The 15,765-nt window shown below is 39.8% G+C and overlaps 1 protein-coding gene across 2 annotated transcripts in view; it reads right to left on the reverse strand.

Annotated features, from left to right (window-relative positions):
- Nucleotides 1-10,776: 10,776 nt before the first annotated feature.
- The window catches only part of LOC126188965 (tumor protein p53-inducible nuclear protein 2), a 77,106-nt gene continuing 72,117 nt past the window's right edge, over nucleotides 10,777-15,765 (reverse strand). For both annotated transcript variants that reach the window (XM_049930724.1, XM_049930726.1), the window contains exon 4: nucleotides 10,777-13,571. In XM_049930724.1, coding sequence (XP_049786681.1) covers nucleotides 13,422-13,571 — 150 coding nt within the window. In that variant the 3' untranslated portion in view covers nucleotides 10,777-13,421. The remainder of the gene's footprint in view (nucleotides 13,572-15,765) is intronic.

Consider the following 15,765-nt stretch of genomic DNA (forward strand, 5'->3'; position numbering starts at 1 on the left):
CGTGCTCGTCGACGTGCTTTACGCACCTTTAAACGCCACCCTACAGAGGCAAATTGTATTAATTATAAACGATTACGTGCTCAGTGTCGTCGTATTATTAAAGAAAGCAAGAAAGCCAGCTGGGCTGCTTTCACAAGCACCTTCAACAGTTTTACTCCTTCTTCTGTTGTCTGGGGTAGCCTGCGCCGGCTATCTGGCACTAAGGTCCACTCCCCAGTTTCTGGCTTGAAGGTCGCGAATGACGTCCTTGTGGCACCTGAGGCTGTCTCCAATGCCTTCGGCCGCTTTTTCGCAGAGGTTTCGAGCTCCGCTCATTACCGCCCTGCCTTCCTCCCCCGCAAACAGGCAGAGGAGGCTAGGCCACCTGACTTCCGCTCCTGTTATTGTGAAAGTTATAATGCCCCATTCACCATGCGGGAACTCGAAAACGCACTTGGCCGATCACGGTCCTCCGCTCCAGGGCCTGATTCTATTCATATTCAGATGCTGAAGAACCTTTCTCCTGCGGGTAAAGGTTTTCTTCTTCGTACATACAATCGCATCTGGATTGAGGGACATGTTCCCGCATGCTGGCGCGAGTCTATTGTTGTCCCGATTCCAAAGCCGGGGAAGGACAAGCACTTGCCTTCCAGTTATCGACCTATCTCGCTTACCAGCTGTGTCTGTAAAGTGATGGAGCGAATGGTTAACTCTCGATTGGTTTGGCTGCTCGAGTCTCGACGCCTACTTACCAATGTACAATGTGGATTTCGTAGGCGCCGCTCTGCTGTTGACCATCTGGTTACCTTGTCGACCTTCATTATGAATAACTTCTTGCGGAAGCGCCCGACCGCGGCTGTGTTCTTTGATTTGGAGAAGGCTTACGACACCTGTTGGAGGGCGGGCATTCTCCGCACCATGCATACATGGGGCCTTCGCGGTCGCCTCCCTCTTTTTATTCGTTCCTTTTTAATGGATCGACAGTTCAGGGTACGTGTGGGTTCTGTCCTGTCCGACACCTTTCGCCAGGAGAATGGGGTGCCACAGGGCTCAGTTTTGAGCGTCGCTCTCTTCGCCATCGCGATCAATCCAATAATGGATTGCCTCCCAGCTGATGTATCAGGCTCCCTTTTTGTGGACGATTTTACCATCTATTGCAGCGCGCAGTGTACACGTGTCCTAGAGCGCTGTCTTCAGCGTTCTCTTGACCGTCTTTACTCCTGGAGTGTCGCCAATGGCTTCCGTTTTTCTGCCGAGAAGACGGTCTGTATTAACTTCTGGCGCTACAAAGAGTTTCTCCCACCGTCCTTACGACTCGGTCCCGTTGCTCTCCCAATCGTGGAGACAACCAAATTTTTAGGCCTTACATTTGACAGGAAACTTAGCTGGTCTCCACATGTGTCATATTTGGCCGCCCGTTGTACCCGTTCTTTAAATGTCCTCCGTGTTCTCAGTGGTATGTCGTGGGGAGCGAATCGAACCGTCCTACTTCGTCTATATCGGTCGATCGTCCGCTCCAAGCTGGATTATGGGAGCTTTGTATACTCCTCTGCACGGCCATCCATCTTACGCCGCCTCAACTCCATACAACATCGGGGTTTACGACTTGCGATCGGAGCATTTTATACTAGTCCCGTAGAGAGTCTTCATGCTGACGCTGGCGAATTGCCACTCACCTACCGGCGCGATATACTGCTTTGTCGGTATGCCTGTCGGCTACTGTCAATGCCCGACCATCCGTCTTATCGTTCCTTTTTTGACGACTCTCTTGACCGTCAATACGGGTTGTATGTCTCTGCCCTGCTACCCCCTGGAGTTCGCTTTCGTCGCCTCCTTCAACACCTTAATTTTTCACTCCCTGCAACCTTTCGAGTGGGCGAGAGCCACCCGCCACCTTGGCTCCAGGCTCAGGTCCGCGTTCACCTTGACCTCAGGTCGCTCCCAAAAGAGGTCACCCCCGGTTCGGTCTACCACTACCATTTTTTGGAACTTCGTTCGAAGTTCATCAACATGACTTTCATTTATACAGATGGCTCTAAGACCAATGACGGGGTCGGGTGTTCCTTTATTGTCGGGGCACAAAGTTTCAAATACCGGCTCCATGGCCATTGTTCGGTCTTCACAGCTGAGCTCTTTGCCCTCTACCAGGCTGTTCTTTACATCTGCCGCCACCGACATTCTGCTTATGTCATCTGCTCAGATTCCCTGAGTGCCATCCAGAGCCTCAGTGATCCGTACCCGGTTCACCCTTTCGTACACCGGATCCAACGCTCTCTTCAGCAGCTGGTGGACGTCGGTTCTCCGGTTAGCTTTATGTGGGTTCCTGGCCATGTCGGTATCCCTGGGAACGAAGCTGCAGATGCCGCGGCCAAGGCTGCGGTCCTCCAGCCTCGGACAGCTTCTTGTTGTGTCCCTTCGTCCGATTTTAGCAGGGTCATTTGTCGGCGCATTTTATCGCTGTGGCATGCCGATTGGGCTGCACTTACCGACAACAAGCTTTGGGCCTTAAAACCTCTTCCCGTGGCTTGGACGTCCTCCTCACGCCCTTCTCGGCGGGAGGAGGTCGTTTTAGCCCGGTTAAGAATTGGACACTGCCAGTTCAGCCATCGCCATCTGCTGACGGCTGCGCCGGCGCCGTTGTGCCCCTGTGGGCACTTGCTGACGGTTAGAAACATTTTAATGTCCTGTCCAGATCTTAACACACTGCGCCTAGATCTTAACCTGCCACATACTTTTGATGCCATTTTAGCGGATGACCCACGAGCAGCTGCTCGTGTTCTTCGTTTTATCAATTTGACAAACCTCGCCAAGGACATTTGATGATGCTGTTTTTTAATCCTATGCCTGTCAGTCTGTCTTTTATCGTGTTTTCCCTTTTAGTTGTTGTTGTCCAGTCATTTCACCAGGAAGGAGGTACACAGCTCGTGTCGTCTGTAGTTCAGCCATGCCTAGACAGTCAGTACCATGGTTCAGTCACGTCCGCTTTCTTACTTTGTGCCAGGAAGGGCTCTCAACAAGGGAAGTGTCCAGGCGTCTCAAAGTGAACCTAAGCGATGTTGTTTGTACATGGGGGAGATACAGAGAGACGGGAACTGTTGATGACATGCCTCGCTCAGGCCGCCCAAGGCCTACTACTGCAATGGATGACCACTACCTATGGATTATGGCTTGCAGGAACCATTTTTCCCACACTCCATCTATACAGGAAACATCCCTTATAACTGATAGAGTGGGACGTGCTCTTCGCCATGCACTTCAAAGTGATTCTCGTGAGTACAGATGTAGATGTTGCAAAGCCAAAACGAGTCACAAATTTTAATAAAGTATTGTGTGATCAGGACACTGATTTCTTTAATTTAATCAGTTTTAGTGGACACTGGTCTCTTCGGTAGGTTCAAGCAACCCCATTTCATGATATACAGGATGTCCCATTTATCTTGACCACCCTAAATAACTGTTTGTCCAGATGCAAATTACAAAATGTTTCTAGCAGATGTTCTTTAGCCATCAGGGGGACATCAATCAGCATGATTGCCTTTGTTGTAGCTTTGTTTTTTACAAAGATATGAACAGCTGTATGACTTTTTAAATGGCACCCTGTATTTTTTATTTGGAAATTCATTTCCTCTCCTAAAGACCTATTCAATAATAAATCACAGTGCACCATTCACTGAAACACTATGTTATTAATTACATAACACAACATTGACGTTGACGCTCCCAGCGCTTAGTGCAGGTACTCAGGGTAATGGAACACATCCACGTGCTGATGTTGACAGAGGACAAATGTAAACATAAGTAGAATGTACAACGAAGAGAAGGTACAAATGCTACTCATCTATGGGGAATTTAAGTTAGCAGAACAGTAATTGCAGTACTGTTTTCTTGTGTACGGATACATTTAGTACGGTAGTTTAGTCCTTTTAAATACTTTTGTGTAGAGTAGGCATACAGTAAAGGCTGTCCTTCCTACAAACTGCATTGACATGACATTTCTGTTGTTGTTGTTGTTGTTGTTGTTGAAGGTAGGCAAAATGTTACGCAGGCAGCAGAGCTGTACTGAGAGCGATATCCTGACAATAATTCGCCTTCCCGATGGATGTTTTCTCATCTTGTTGCGGCGCTTCAGGAAACGGGAAGTTTCAACCCATGGCAATGCAATCGTTGTAGCAGTATCACAGACAAAGCTGCCGAAGTTACTGTTCTTGCTTCCGGTGCTATGAATCCATCTGTGAGCACACGACAGCTTGAACATGTGATTGACATTCCTAAAACCAGTGTACATTGTATTCTTACACTTCACCGGTTCCATCTTTACCATGTACAGCTAAATCAAGAATTGTTTGGGAATGATTTCCAGAATCGTCTATAGTTCTGTCAGTGGGCACAGCAGCAAATCCTCCCCAAACCAGTGTTCTTCTCCAATGTTCTATTTACCTATGAATGTTCCTTCTCAAACAAAGGACAGGAATACGCATTATTGGTCCAGCGACAACCCACAGTGGCTTAGACAGGTGGAACATCAGCATCAATTTACAATTATTGGCCCTTATTTCATCAATGGTAGTCTAAAAGGCACAGCATATGCCAACTTCCTCAGACGAATTCTTCTTCCTCTTTTGGATGAAGTGCCACTAAGAACCAGAATGCTTATGTGGATCAACACGATGGATGTCCAGCACATAATGCCTTGCGTGCACGTTGTGTTCTGAACCAAAGGTATCCTGCCAGATCGATTGGTCGAGGAGGAACAGTTACTTGGCATGCTAGGTCCCCTGATTTAAATACTCTGGACTCTTTTCTTTGGGGATGCATTAAAGACATTGTCTATCGCGATATTCCAACAACTCCAGAGGACATGCAGGAGCATATCATGCTTGCCTGTAATTCTCTTCGGCAGGCAAAACTGGAGGCAGTAAATAATTCTTTCATTCAACGAGTGCACCAGTGTATTGGCGACCAGGATCACCACGTTGAGCACTTTTGAATGTTCTACTGCTGGGCTGTGGTAAAGGAGAGTCAAAGTCAATTTTGTGTTATGTTTTTACTTGGTTTTCATTTGTTTTCTGACAACTCCAGCAAGTGGACGAGTTTGTGATCCCAGGCTCAAAGTCAGTGTTGTGTTGTGTAATTAATAACATTGTGTTTCGGTGAATGGTACACTGTGATACATTTTTTAATAGGTCTTTAGGAGAGGAAAGGAATTACCGAATAAAAAATACAGGGTGCCATTTAAAAAAGTCATACTGATGTTCATATCTTTGTAAAAAACATAGCTACAATGAAGGCAGTCATGCTGATTGATGTCCCCCTGATGGCTAAAGAACATTTGCTTAAAACATTTTGTAATTTGTGTGTGGACAAACAATTATTTAGGATGGTCAAGATAAATGGGACACCCTGTATAAAAATCTCACTGGGCAGGATAGTAACTTTGAGATGCAAATATATATCTGAAGGAAATTTTATGATGGGGAAACTCACTTATTTGAAGTACAGTAGGGTTCCTTGTGATTTTCTTTTGTTTTGAGTATTATTTTGATGAGTACATATGGGCTGGGCACATAATGAGCACACTTATAGAAAAGCTTCACTTCTGACTATTGTTTTCTGACAAGTCTGTAGTGCGCTTACATTGTCCTTTAGAGCCCTCTTGTAATATAAAATGTCTGAAACTGCTAAAAGCTGTCAACACATGTGTTACTATTATGAGGTGTTGACGTATCAATATGTTGAATTACACAGAATTAAAATATGGAAAAACTGTTGGAAAAATAGTCTGCTCTGTTTGTTGGTTTGCCATGACAAATGTAATTCGCGGGGGTAAGAGAGAGGTTTATTTAGTGCTACTGTATGTAGTTTTATAGCGGCATTTGTTCATGGCAAGTGTGTAATATTGGACTCCCTCTGAAATCTCGAATGTGGTGCCACTTATGTTTAGCATAGCCCAAGGCATAGGCCAAGTTGGAAGATGATAATTTGGTAGTGAGTTAGCAATGCCAATGAATGTGAACATCAAATAAAGAGTGTGGCAACAAAGTGAGCTGAAGCATAGCCTAACGCTTAAAGCTGTGTCATATTTAATGCACTTTACCATGTTTAGTGGACTTTTTGTCATAGAAACTAGAACTGTGAGAAGTTCAGAAGAATTATATTTGATAATGGACAAGCCTGTGATGAATATTTTGATGCATGATATGTAAGCTACATGTGTCATACAGAAACAACAAAAGATGTAATTGGGGATCCACTACATACTTTTTCTAACATAGTTTAATATCTGCTACATGTGGATCCCCAAGAACCTCACACGTGTAGCCTCATCCACTGTGTGTTAATTGCTCTCTACGTCTTGTAGCAATAACTAATTATTATTTTTTTGAAATTGCATAATATGAGTGTAATGTTAAGGTTTATTGTGAACCAGTTATAAGCCTGTCTCATTATTCTCTGATTGTGTGGAATGGATGTGTCAGCAAACATCACAGTTTCTGATAGTTCTCCCAGGTAAAGATAGGTCAAGAACAGATACATGACAAAAACTGAGTGTACATAGTTCACAGCAAGGTTAGTGATAGACTGAAAGGTATTTTATACCTATAACAATAAAACCACTGGAGATAGCACTTTGCCATCTATAGAAATCAGTGTAAATGAAATCCTTGTTGTGGAAGCAATGTAAACTGTCTGTTCATGGTAGACAGCTGCTTCCAAGTTTTTTATAGGTGAGATTAATGTAAAAAAGGGGCTAGGAGTTGGAGGGAGCCCAAACATGGACTATCAACCAATGCAAACATGTAATGTGGTACCATAAGTCTATGTTTACTATGTTACTTACCACGGGATATATTTACAAATGGAGAGTTTCCACCAAGAGTATAATTCAGACACTCTTGTACACAATGCTGTGTATAATGGTGCTTCTCTAATAATCTTGGGACAGAGTGGGGTGATGCAGTAGTATGACACTGTGCTCTGCAAAGGACATCAATTCAATTCTCCATGTGCCCATCCAGATTTAGGTTTTCATGATTTCCCTAAATTGTTTGAGGCAAAAGTGTGGATGGTTGTTTTGAAAAAGATGTAGCTGATTTCCATTCTAATCCAAGCTCATGTTTTCCGTTATGACCTCATTCTTGATGTAATGTTGAATCCTAATCTTCTAATGGCATAGACAGTCGTATTGTGGTTTTCAGTGTATCCTTCAGTAACAGTGAAAGGAAAGGTAACAAAGTGTTTCAGACAGTTTTATTTATGTATGTTCACTCACCATATTGTAAAAAAACAGCTGCTACTGCAAGCTTCTGCAGTGGCACTAGACTTGGTGGTAACCATTTCTACCTTTGGTGTGAATTCTGGTGGTGGGCAGCAGTCAGAAACTGGTTTCTTCATCCCCCTCCTATGTAAACATCAACTCTACTTGCCCCATCTATCACTGACACTGCAGAGTCCGAGATGTCAGGCGAGAAAGCTGCATGACTGGTGTTCATTTGCAAGGACTAAACCAGGCAATCAGCCATGTAGAAAATGAGACCACATTCAGCTCGCAGCAGTATATAGTCTTCCAAGCTAACGATATCCCGTACAAGCAGCGGGAAATGTTCGAAATTGGTTGAATGATTGTGAAATAAATTGGAATATTTTCCCTGTTGTCTACAACTGCTGGGTTTGAATATTAAGCCATTGTGGTCAGTATTTCAAAATCATTGAAGGACCAGTCTCATTTTCCATCAGTTCTCAAGGGATTAGAACAGGATTTTTTTCCGCCCAAAGAATGGTCCAAAATCCCATTGTTTCCAAGTGATAATTTATACACATCATTTTCTACCAAATTCATATCTTTTTTATGCCAGTGATCGGCCATCATGATGTGTATTGGTGTTTGTACTGTCTCTCAGGTTTTCTCGGCATAATTGATTAGCATTGTGTTTCTAGGTACTATGCATAAAATGGAAACAACAGCTCGGCTGAATGCCAGAGAGCACACCATTTATAGTGTTTTATCCTGCATTTCAGTAATGAAAATGAATAAGTAGTAAAGGAACCTGGAGAACTTGAGAATTGCGTCAAGTTAAGAAAAGGCGTTCAGACCTATTTGCTACTTTGATTGGAAGAGAATCGGTAAGTCCACTGCTAAGGATAGCAAATGTCTTCAGTGAAAGATCTAGGCCCAAATTCTTTTTCAGGAAGATACCTGATGGAATATTTCAAAATTTTTCTCAGCAGTAATTTGTGACTCTCTCTCCTTTTCCCCCATCTGTGAAGATATCAACTGAGTTCCTGACAGTAAAATGCATGACAAGATGTTAAACTGCTTTCAAACTTCTGTGAGCACTAATTTCCTTCAGATTTACATCTATACTGTATATTGATTTGTATTAACGAAATGTAATACACATCTGTTCAGCAAAAGGAGGACTTTTAATTTTCTCTTTTTCTCTGAACAAACTGTATAACATTGAAACATTTGCACAGCACTGGACAGCAGAAAGTGCAGGTCATATTTCTTTGTTATAAATACCATGTTGTTTGATAAACATTACACATGTGAAAATTGAGTGTTGCTCATCTTGAAGAATAAGAAGTAAAATTGTTTCAAATTCTTTTCAAGTACCATGATGTTTTTCAAAACACTACTTAAAAATTCAGTTAATATCAAGAAAAATGTGTTTGTAGACTATGAATGAAAATTTGGTGGTAGTAACCTCAACAACTAAATAAGGATTTATAAATTTAACTAACAGAAATGAGCAAGATTCATTTACCGTTGCTCTCTCGCTGTTCTACAAAGATTTTGAAGTAATTTACTTCACTGTATTCCAGTACCATAACTGCAATATAACCAGGAAGCTGAAGTGTTTTGCTCAAAAGAATTGTTTTGAAATGGAAAACATATCCGTATCAGTCTCACTGAGGTCCAAAATAAAGAAATTTTCAAAAACCACAATTAGGGATTGTGCAGGCCATGGAGAAAAAGATGATTATTCCTAGCAAGTCCACTTTAGACAAGTGTGTTTTTAAGTCGGGCAGTTTTTGCTCTTTGGTAGTGATCTTGTATTATCTTTAGAGCTAATTGTACACTACAGAAAGTTTTGGTAAAAGGAATGGTGTTTGGTAGTATCAAAAAATTGAAATAAACAATATTGTTTTTGTGGATAGCAAAGTTTTGGTTTTCGCATTACTGCATCGCCCTCATATTTTATTTAAAATTCTATGACTTTCCTTTTATGAGATCTAAGTATGTTGAAACGAACCAGTAGGAAGGTCAGTAGTGGCTGGTACCATTGAGATATTTCCAGTCTAGGTATCACATGTGAAGTGCCTGAGAGTACAGTTTGGAAGGCTGAATTCAGTGAATAGTTGGGAATAGTCTTTTCCCAGAGATTGTTGCAGACCTGGTAATTAATTTCAAAACAAAATTGTAGGAGTATAGAAACTGGATTGAGGTCTGCTGATAAAATAAGAGTGCAAAGAGAGAGATTGTCAGCCTGACACTGATTTTCATGAAAATTTTTTTGTTACATTGGTACATGTTGCATAATAGGCCCACAGTTAAGTGTCCTCTTGCCCTGAAGAATTGTTATGTCTATAAGGCTTTTAAATTAGTTGTGTTACGTGAGCTTCCTTCCAACAATTATTCCATTTTGAAAGTGTATGGCCTGTTTTCTGAGATAGAACAGGATTTCTTCATACTCATTATCTAGCAAATAGTGTCAAGTATCTGGTGAACACTGCATTATCAAGTTAATTGATGTGCTCACAACAGTGCTTGGACGAAGGGCATTGAGCTAAAAGGGCTCTAGATAGAAAAAGTCTAGTCTTGACCAAAAAACTCTTTTCACTGTATCCTCTTACTTCCTTTACTATTTAGAGAATCTTGAGCACGTCACACATTGCCAGTACTACTAACTGAAGACTTAATTGATTTTGATGTTCCTAACAGCACTGAAGTTGGCAAAGAAATGTAGAAGTGTCTTGAGGTATCCCTTTTCACTTGCAAGAGTAAAAGTAGTCTTCACGGAGGCTAAAAATAGTTTGGAATTGGAAACAAGGAAGTATTTAAAAAAAAAAAAAAAACTTTGAATTATTTTAACATATTTATTAAACTTTTTTTGGCTTGCGTGTATTTCAAAATTGAAATAGTGTACTGTCATTAATAATCAAATATTAATTTTTTATAAATATCATCTGCTGCAGATGGAGTTTTATTTTTGAGAGAACATGAGATAATCGTTTAAATTCCTCATTTCAAAATAAAATAATCTAAATATACAGCAATTTCATATTGCTGTATGAAGCAGATTATACATCAAAAGTCTCAATAGAATAAATATAACCATACTATCCATTCACATTTTCCAATTCACTCTTCAAAACAACTCTGTCTAACTAGCACTCTTGAATTTGCACACTTCCACAAAGAAAAAACACAGTATTACTCTTCTAAGTCAACATCTCTGTTCATACACACACATACATACAAACAAGTATAAATTCAGTCATATTGTAGACAAATACACCAACTATATCCCGTCCGTGTCAAAAATTACTTTCTGACATTTTCTCGACTTATTATTATTCACTCCTTTATTGCTACCTAACTACCAGCCTGTTTTAACACAAAATACATGGTTATTCACTTTTGTTCTCTTGAAGGCTATAATTCAGAAATTTAGTAGCATACATGCAACATTTTGAAGTCCAATCAGGAGACAAAACTTGTACTTTAGTGTTCTTATTTAGTAACCAAAATAAATAAATAAATACATACATACATATCAGAAATTTCTCTCTAGTCCTAGAAAACATAACTTGAATCAGTTTTGTCTTTCTTCCGTTATTTCATCTGAATTTATATCTAATGCTGCTCTCTGTTTTTTTTTAATTATGTGCAGAATGCTGCATAACTGAATGATCAAAAGCCACTTTTTTAGCACATACTGTAAGAGAATTGTTGATAAAGTTTCTTCTGACTGACTGTGTGAAGAATGGAGTCCTCAAACGTGTACCGCTATTCAGAATTTGTGTTACAGCTGCAAGGTATTATATAGGCTTCATAATGAAGTAGCACTTTGACAGTAATGCAATATTTTGAGAAGAGGTTGTCAAAGAATACCTTAAGACATAATTACAAGTTGTTCATCTCAAAGCACAATACAAGTCAAGGAAGGCACACATTTCAGTTTTTGTATTGGACTGATAAAGGTGTCATCTGTTGTAATCACATCAGAAAACGTGTGCTATTTGATCTCACAGGTTTTCTTGGCATGATTGATTAATAATGTGCTTCTAGGGGTTCTGCCGAGTTGTTGTTTCCATTTTACACACAATATTTCTACAACCGACCTAGTTATCGTCTTTGGGTGCTGTAAGGTTTGCTGCTATGCATCCAAAGAAGATGGCTGGGTCAGTTGTCGAAATATTGGGTGTAAAATGGAAACAGCAACTCGGCAGAAATTCAGGTAAATAGTGCATGATCGTGTGATTTCTCTCAGCTTTCACAGTATGACTGATTAATCATATGATTCTGGGCACTCTGCCACATTGCTTACGTTTTACTCACAATATTTCTACAGGTGATCCAGCCATCTTCTTCACGTGCTGCTAGTTTTGCTAGTATGCACCGGGAGATGACGGCTGGGTCAGTTGTCAAAATATTGTGAGTAAAACAGAAATTACTACTAGGCAGAACACCTGGAAACATACTCATGCAGTATTTACCTGACTTTCTTGGCTTTGCTTTTTACTTTGTATTTTCCCTTAAAAATTACCAAATAAGGACAGCTGTTGCATAAATGTGTAATCTTTGGACAGTTCGGTTCGCATTTACTGCTGTCATCTGCAATAAGAGGTTACTTACTCTTTATGTATATGAGTTCTGAGAAGAATAATGGACATTAGATACATTGTATTATCAACATAGGGTACATTTCATTTATAGTGTTAAATAGAGAAGATAGATCATACCCAAAGGCTAAAGTTATTGAATCATATTGTCCCAGGTGACAATTTTCAGAACTAGCAACAAAATGTGTAGTGACAAGATTAATTGGCAGAGGGTGTGTCACATTAAAAAGAAGTTCTAGGGTCTGAATGTGCACTGATTAATGCCAAGATAAACTGGATTAGGAACCACAGTGCACATAGAGGTTATAACTTGTTGTGCTTCAGTAATACCACCTCTCTCACATAAAAGTGCATCAGTAGTGAAAAAAATAGTTGAAGTATGCAAGAAACTGCATATAAAAAGCTCACTATTTCTTTTAGAGTTGTAAGATATGGAATAATGTATTACTTCAGCTTACACACATACAGGCATCATAAAGCTGGTTACTTCCTATGCTTGTTTAGAGTATATACAATTTGAGTATAAATATCACAATACATACACAATTATCATAAACAAAAGCCACTTATAATTTAAGTGGTATTAAAATGTATAACTATTTAAAAGGCAGTATAATTGTGTTAAAACAAGAATGATGGGAACTTCACACTGACTGTTGTAAGCAGTTGGACTGAGAGAATCTACAGCTTCCTGTGACAGTGTGAGAAAGAGTAAAATAAAATTATCAGAGCTTTTCCTTTTGGTTATTTTGAATCGCTCTTGACCAAATACAAAGTGTATGTGAAGAGCTATACAATTTAAAAGATAAGAATATCTGCATCCATGCCAGAGTATTGCAGCAGTTTTCATTATTTGAGATGTAATATGCATCCTGAAATAGTAAAATAGTTACATATTGCGTAGAACTTTACTTTCCTGAGATATGTAATTGCTATTTAACATCCATATGCAGAAAAAAGGACAAACACTGTTCGCCATGAAAGTGGTTAATGGACTCCATCGCAAATAGCAGTGAAGAAAGTTGAAAAATAAACACAACATTTTTACAAAATAATTGTAAATATTAGTATAAAAGGCCTCCATTTTAAGGATCACATGTTCTCTAACACTTCAACCAAAAAATCCTGATTAGTAACACAAACAAGTATGTCTCACTTTTAATAAGTTTTTTTTGTAAATATATGTACTTAGGTGTGTACATATGTTTTGGTATTTGAGACATCACTGTATAACATCTACGTGCAGTATCATAAGTAGAAGGCCCTTCTTATTATTTCCATTTAGATTTTTTTTATCACAATAATGAAGAAAACAATAGCTGCTAGTTATATTATTACTTAGTTCTGCACCATATCATTGTGCAGGCAATATATCATAATAAAAATTATTTCACTTATTCTAATGTGCCACATTTAACAAGAAACTCTTCAGTTAGCATATATAAATTGCAAATGTTCATTTGTAATTGCAGGCAGATGTGTGGACATCAGAGTGAACACTTTTTTGTGGTATTTTTAAATTTACAATATTTTGTCACCCAGTAAATTTTTGTTTCCTTTACTGAGTGTGAGATCATTGAATAAGTGAGCTAAAGCTAGCACTTTCTATTGTTATTTGCCCCTGAGTGATGTTGCATATAGTCCGAGCGTCGCAGTACTTTCTTCCTGGAATTATTTTCACGAGCCTTGTTCTGGCGCTCAAGATGATTTCTCTTGAGCATTTGGCATGCTCTGCGCTGTTGCACCTGTAGCAATGAAAATAAGTTTATAAAACAAATATGAAATAAATCAGAATTCTATTAAAATTGGAAGAGGAACATGTTTAGTTACAAGAAGAATCAAAATATATCTCTCTGATTATTGCCTTGTGTAATGTCTTAAATTTTGGGTAATGTAGACAGTATTATGCAGTGAAAGCTCTGCCTTATGTTCAGTTTGCACCGTTAGACAAAACCAAAGTTGCAAGACCCATACTGCAATAAACAACAGGTTGCAGCTACCAGAAAGGAAGGCATGTGGGGATGACATAATAAAGGATGCTCTGCCAAGCAGTATACATAGAAGAATGTCAGAGTAATTTTAAATCATGTGATAAAGTTGCATTGCATACAGCAGAGATTCATCTGTTGCTTAAAAATTCTCATAGCTATTTCCTGTGGAATGCTTCTTTCTATATGATTGTGTAAAATGATTTCTGAAAAATTTATTGCAAATGGCATATAGATGATCTGTAAGAAATGAGAGAGAGAGAGAGAGAGAGAGAGACTGCAGTGAATGATAATGTGTTGTGAGATTATATGAATGCGTGGGGTCTGTTCTTTTGGACAAGTCCAAAGAACAGACACCACATGATATCCGCAGATATGATACATATTATGTAAATTGAAGATAGAGAAGAAAGGAAAAAGGAACAGAATGGAACACATGATGTGAGCTGCATCGGGATTTTAAGTGGATTCAGCGGCAACAACTGAAAATGTGTGCTAGTTTGGTATTCGAAACCAAATCTCCTGCTTAATAGGCTGTTGTGTTAACCACTGTGCCACCAGACACAGTATCTATCACAGTTGCACAGACTATCTTGATGTGCCCCTCGACTGACCCACATTTCCATCTAGCTCCACCTATCCATGGTTCCTGTCTAGCCTCTGCACTCACTCAAATTCCCACAGGAGATCGAATGTGATTCTGCATTCACACTGAAGCTGGTGGATTCACAGCACATCGAGGCAACTCAATTATACGAATGCGCGGTGTGTGTCCTTTTGGACCAGAATCCACAACTGTGATATATATTATGTAAACTGAAGGTGGAGGTGGGGGAGTAATGAAATAAATTCATGATGTCAGCTGCATTGGGACTTAAACAGAGTCAGTGGCAATATGTCCAAAAGAATAAACGTCACACATTCATACCATTGAGTTGCCTCGATGGGCTATGAATCCCCCACCTTCAGTGCGAATGCACAATCTCGTCTGACCTCCTTCAGGAATCTCAGAGTAGTGAGCCTGGCAGACATGAACAGGGTCTGCAGATAGGTAGCAATAGCTGGGAATGTGTGTTGGCCGAGGGCATACTGATATAGGCCGCGGAATTGCAATATCCAGCATGTTTGGATGACATAGTGGGTAATGCAGCTACCTAGTAAGCGGGAGATCTTGGGTTTGAAATCACGGTCCAGTGCATTTTTTTGCTTGGTGCTGCTGCCTCCACGTAAAGTCCCAATCCATCTGGAATCATGAGTTTATCTCCTTTCTCACCATCCACCCCCTCCACCTTCAGTTTACTTAATTTGTTATGTGATGTTGCACACAAACACATAAATTGACATGGATGCAATAGCATGAATTAAGTATTATGGAAAAAAGCTTTTTCAGTGTCAGGGCCAAGAACTTGCCAAATGCTATTAAAATTCTATTGCATTTTAAATGTGGTCTAACATACCATCTCTGCAAAAATGTCTCAAAAGTCAAGGATGCTGAAAATGATCTAGTTTGGTCAGGTCATGTGTAGTGACATATCACATGTAGGCTAGTCATCCAATGAAAAACTTGTCAGGTCTTGTGAAATGGGTATGCCAGACATCCATTAGACAACCAGACCTCTGTAGTGCAGTTGAATCACACAGCTCACCATTCGTGCTGTGAACTTTCAGGACTGAATTTCATAACTGACCTCCTAACAGTGATGTATGTCATTTGCAGATCAAAACAATGATAACAGAATTCTTGGAACCCTATAAAGATGTCATGTTTGTAGTACTAACCAAACAAGCAGTATTGCAACAAGGATGGACAGAAAATAGCGCTTAACAAATTAGCAGCAAAACTGAAGACAATGCTGCTAAAGCTGATTCTAACACAGTAATAATAACAGATAAATTAGAGAACATAAGGACTGCTTAAGAGAGAAAGGTAAGAAAAGGAAATAAAATGCAC

The sequence above is a fragment of the Schistocerca cancellata genome, chromosome 5, assembly GCF_023864275.1.
Source record: "Schistocerca cancellata isolate TAMUIC-IGC-003103 chromosome 5, iqSchCanc2.1, whole genome shotgun sequence".
Classification (NCBI taxonomy): domain Eukaryota; kingdom Metazoa; phylum Arthropoda; class Insecta; order Orthoptera; family Acrididae; genus Schistocerca; species Schistocerca cancellata.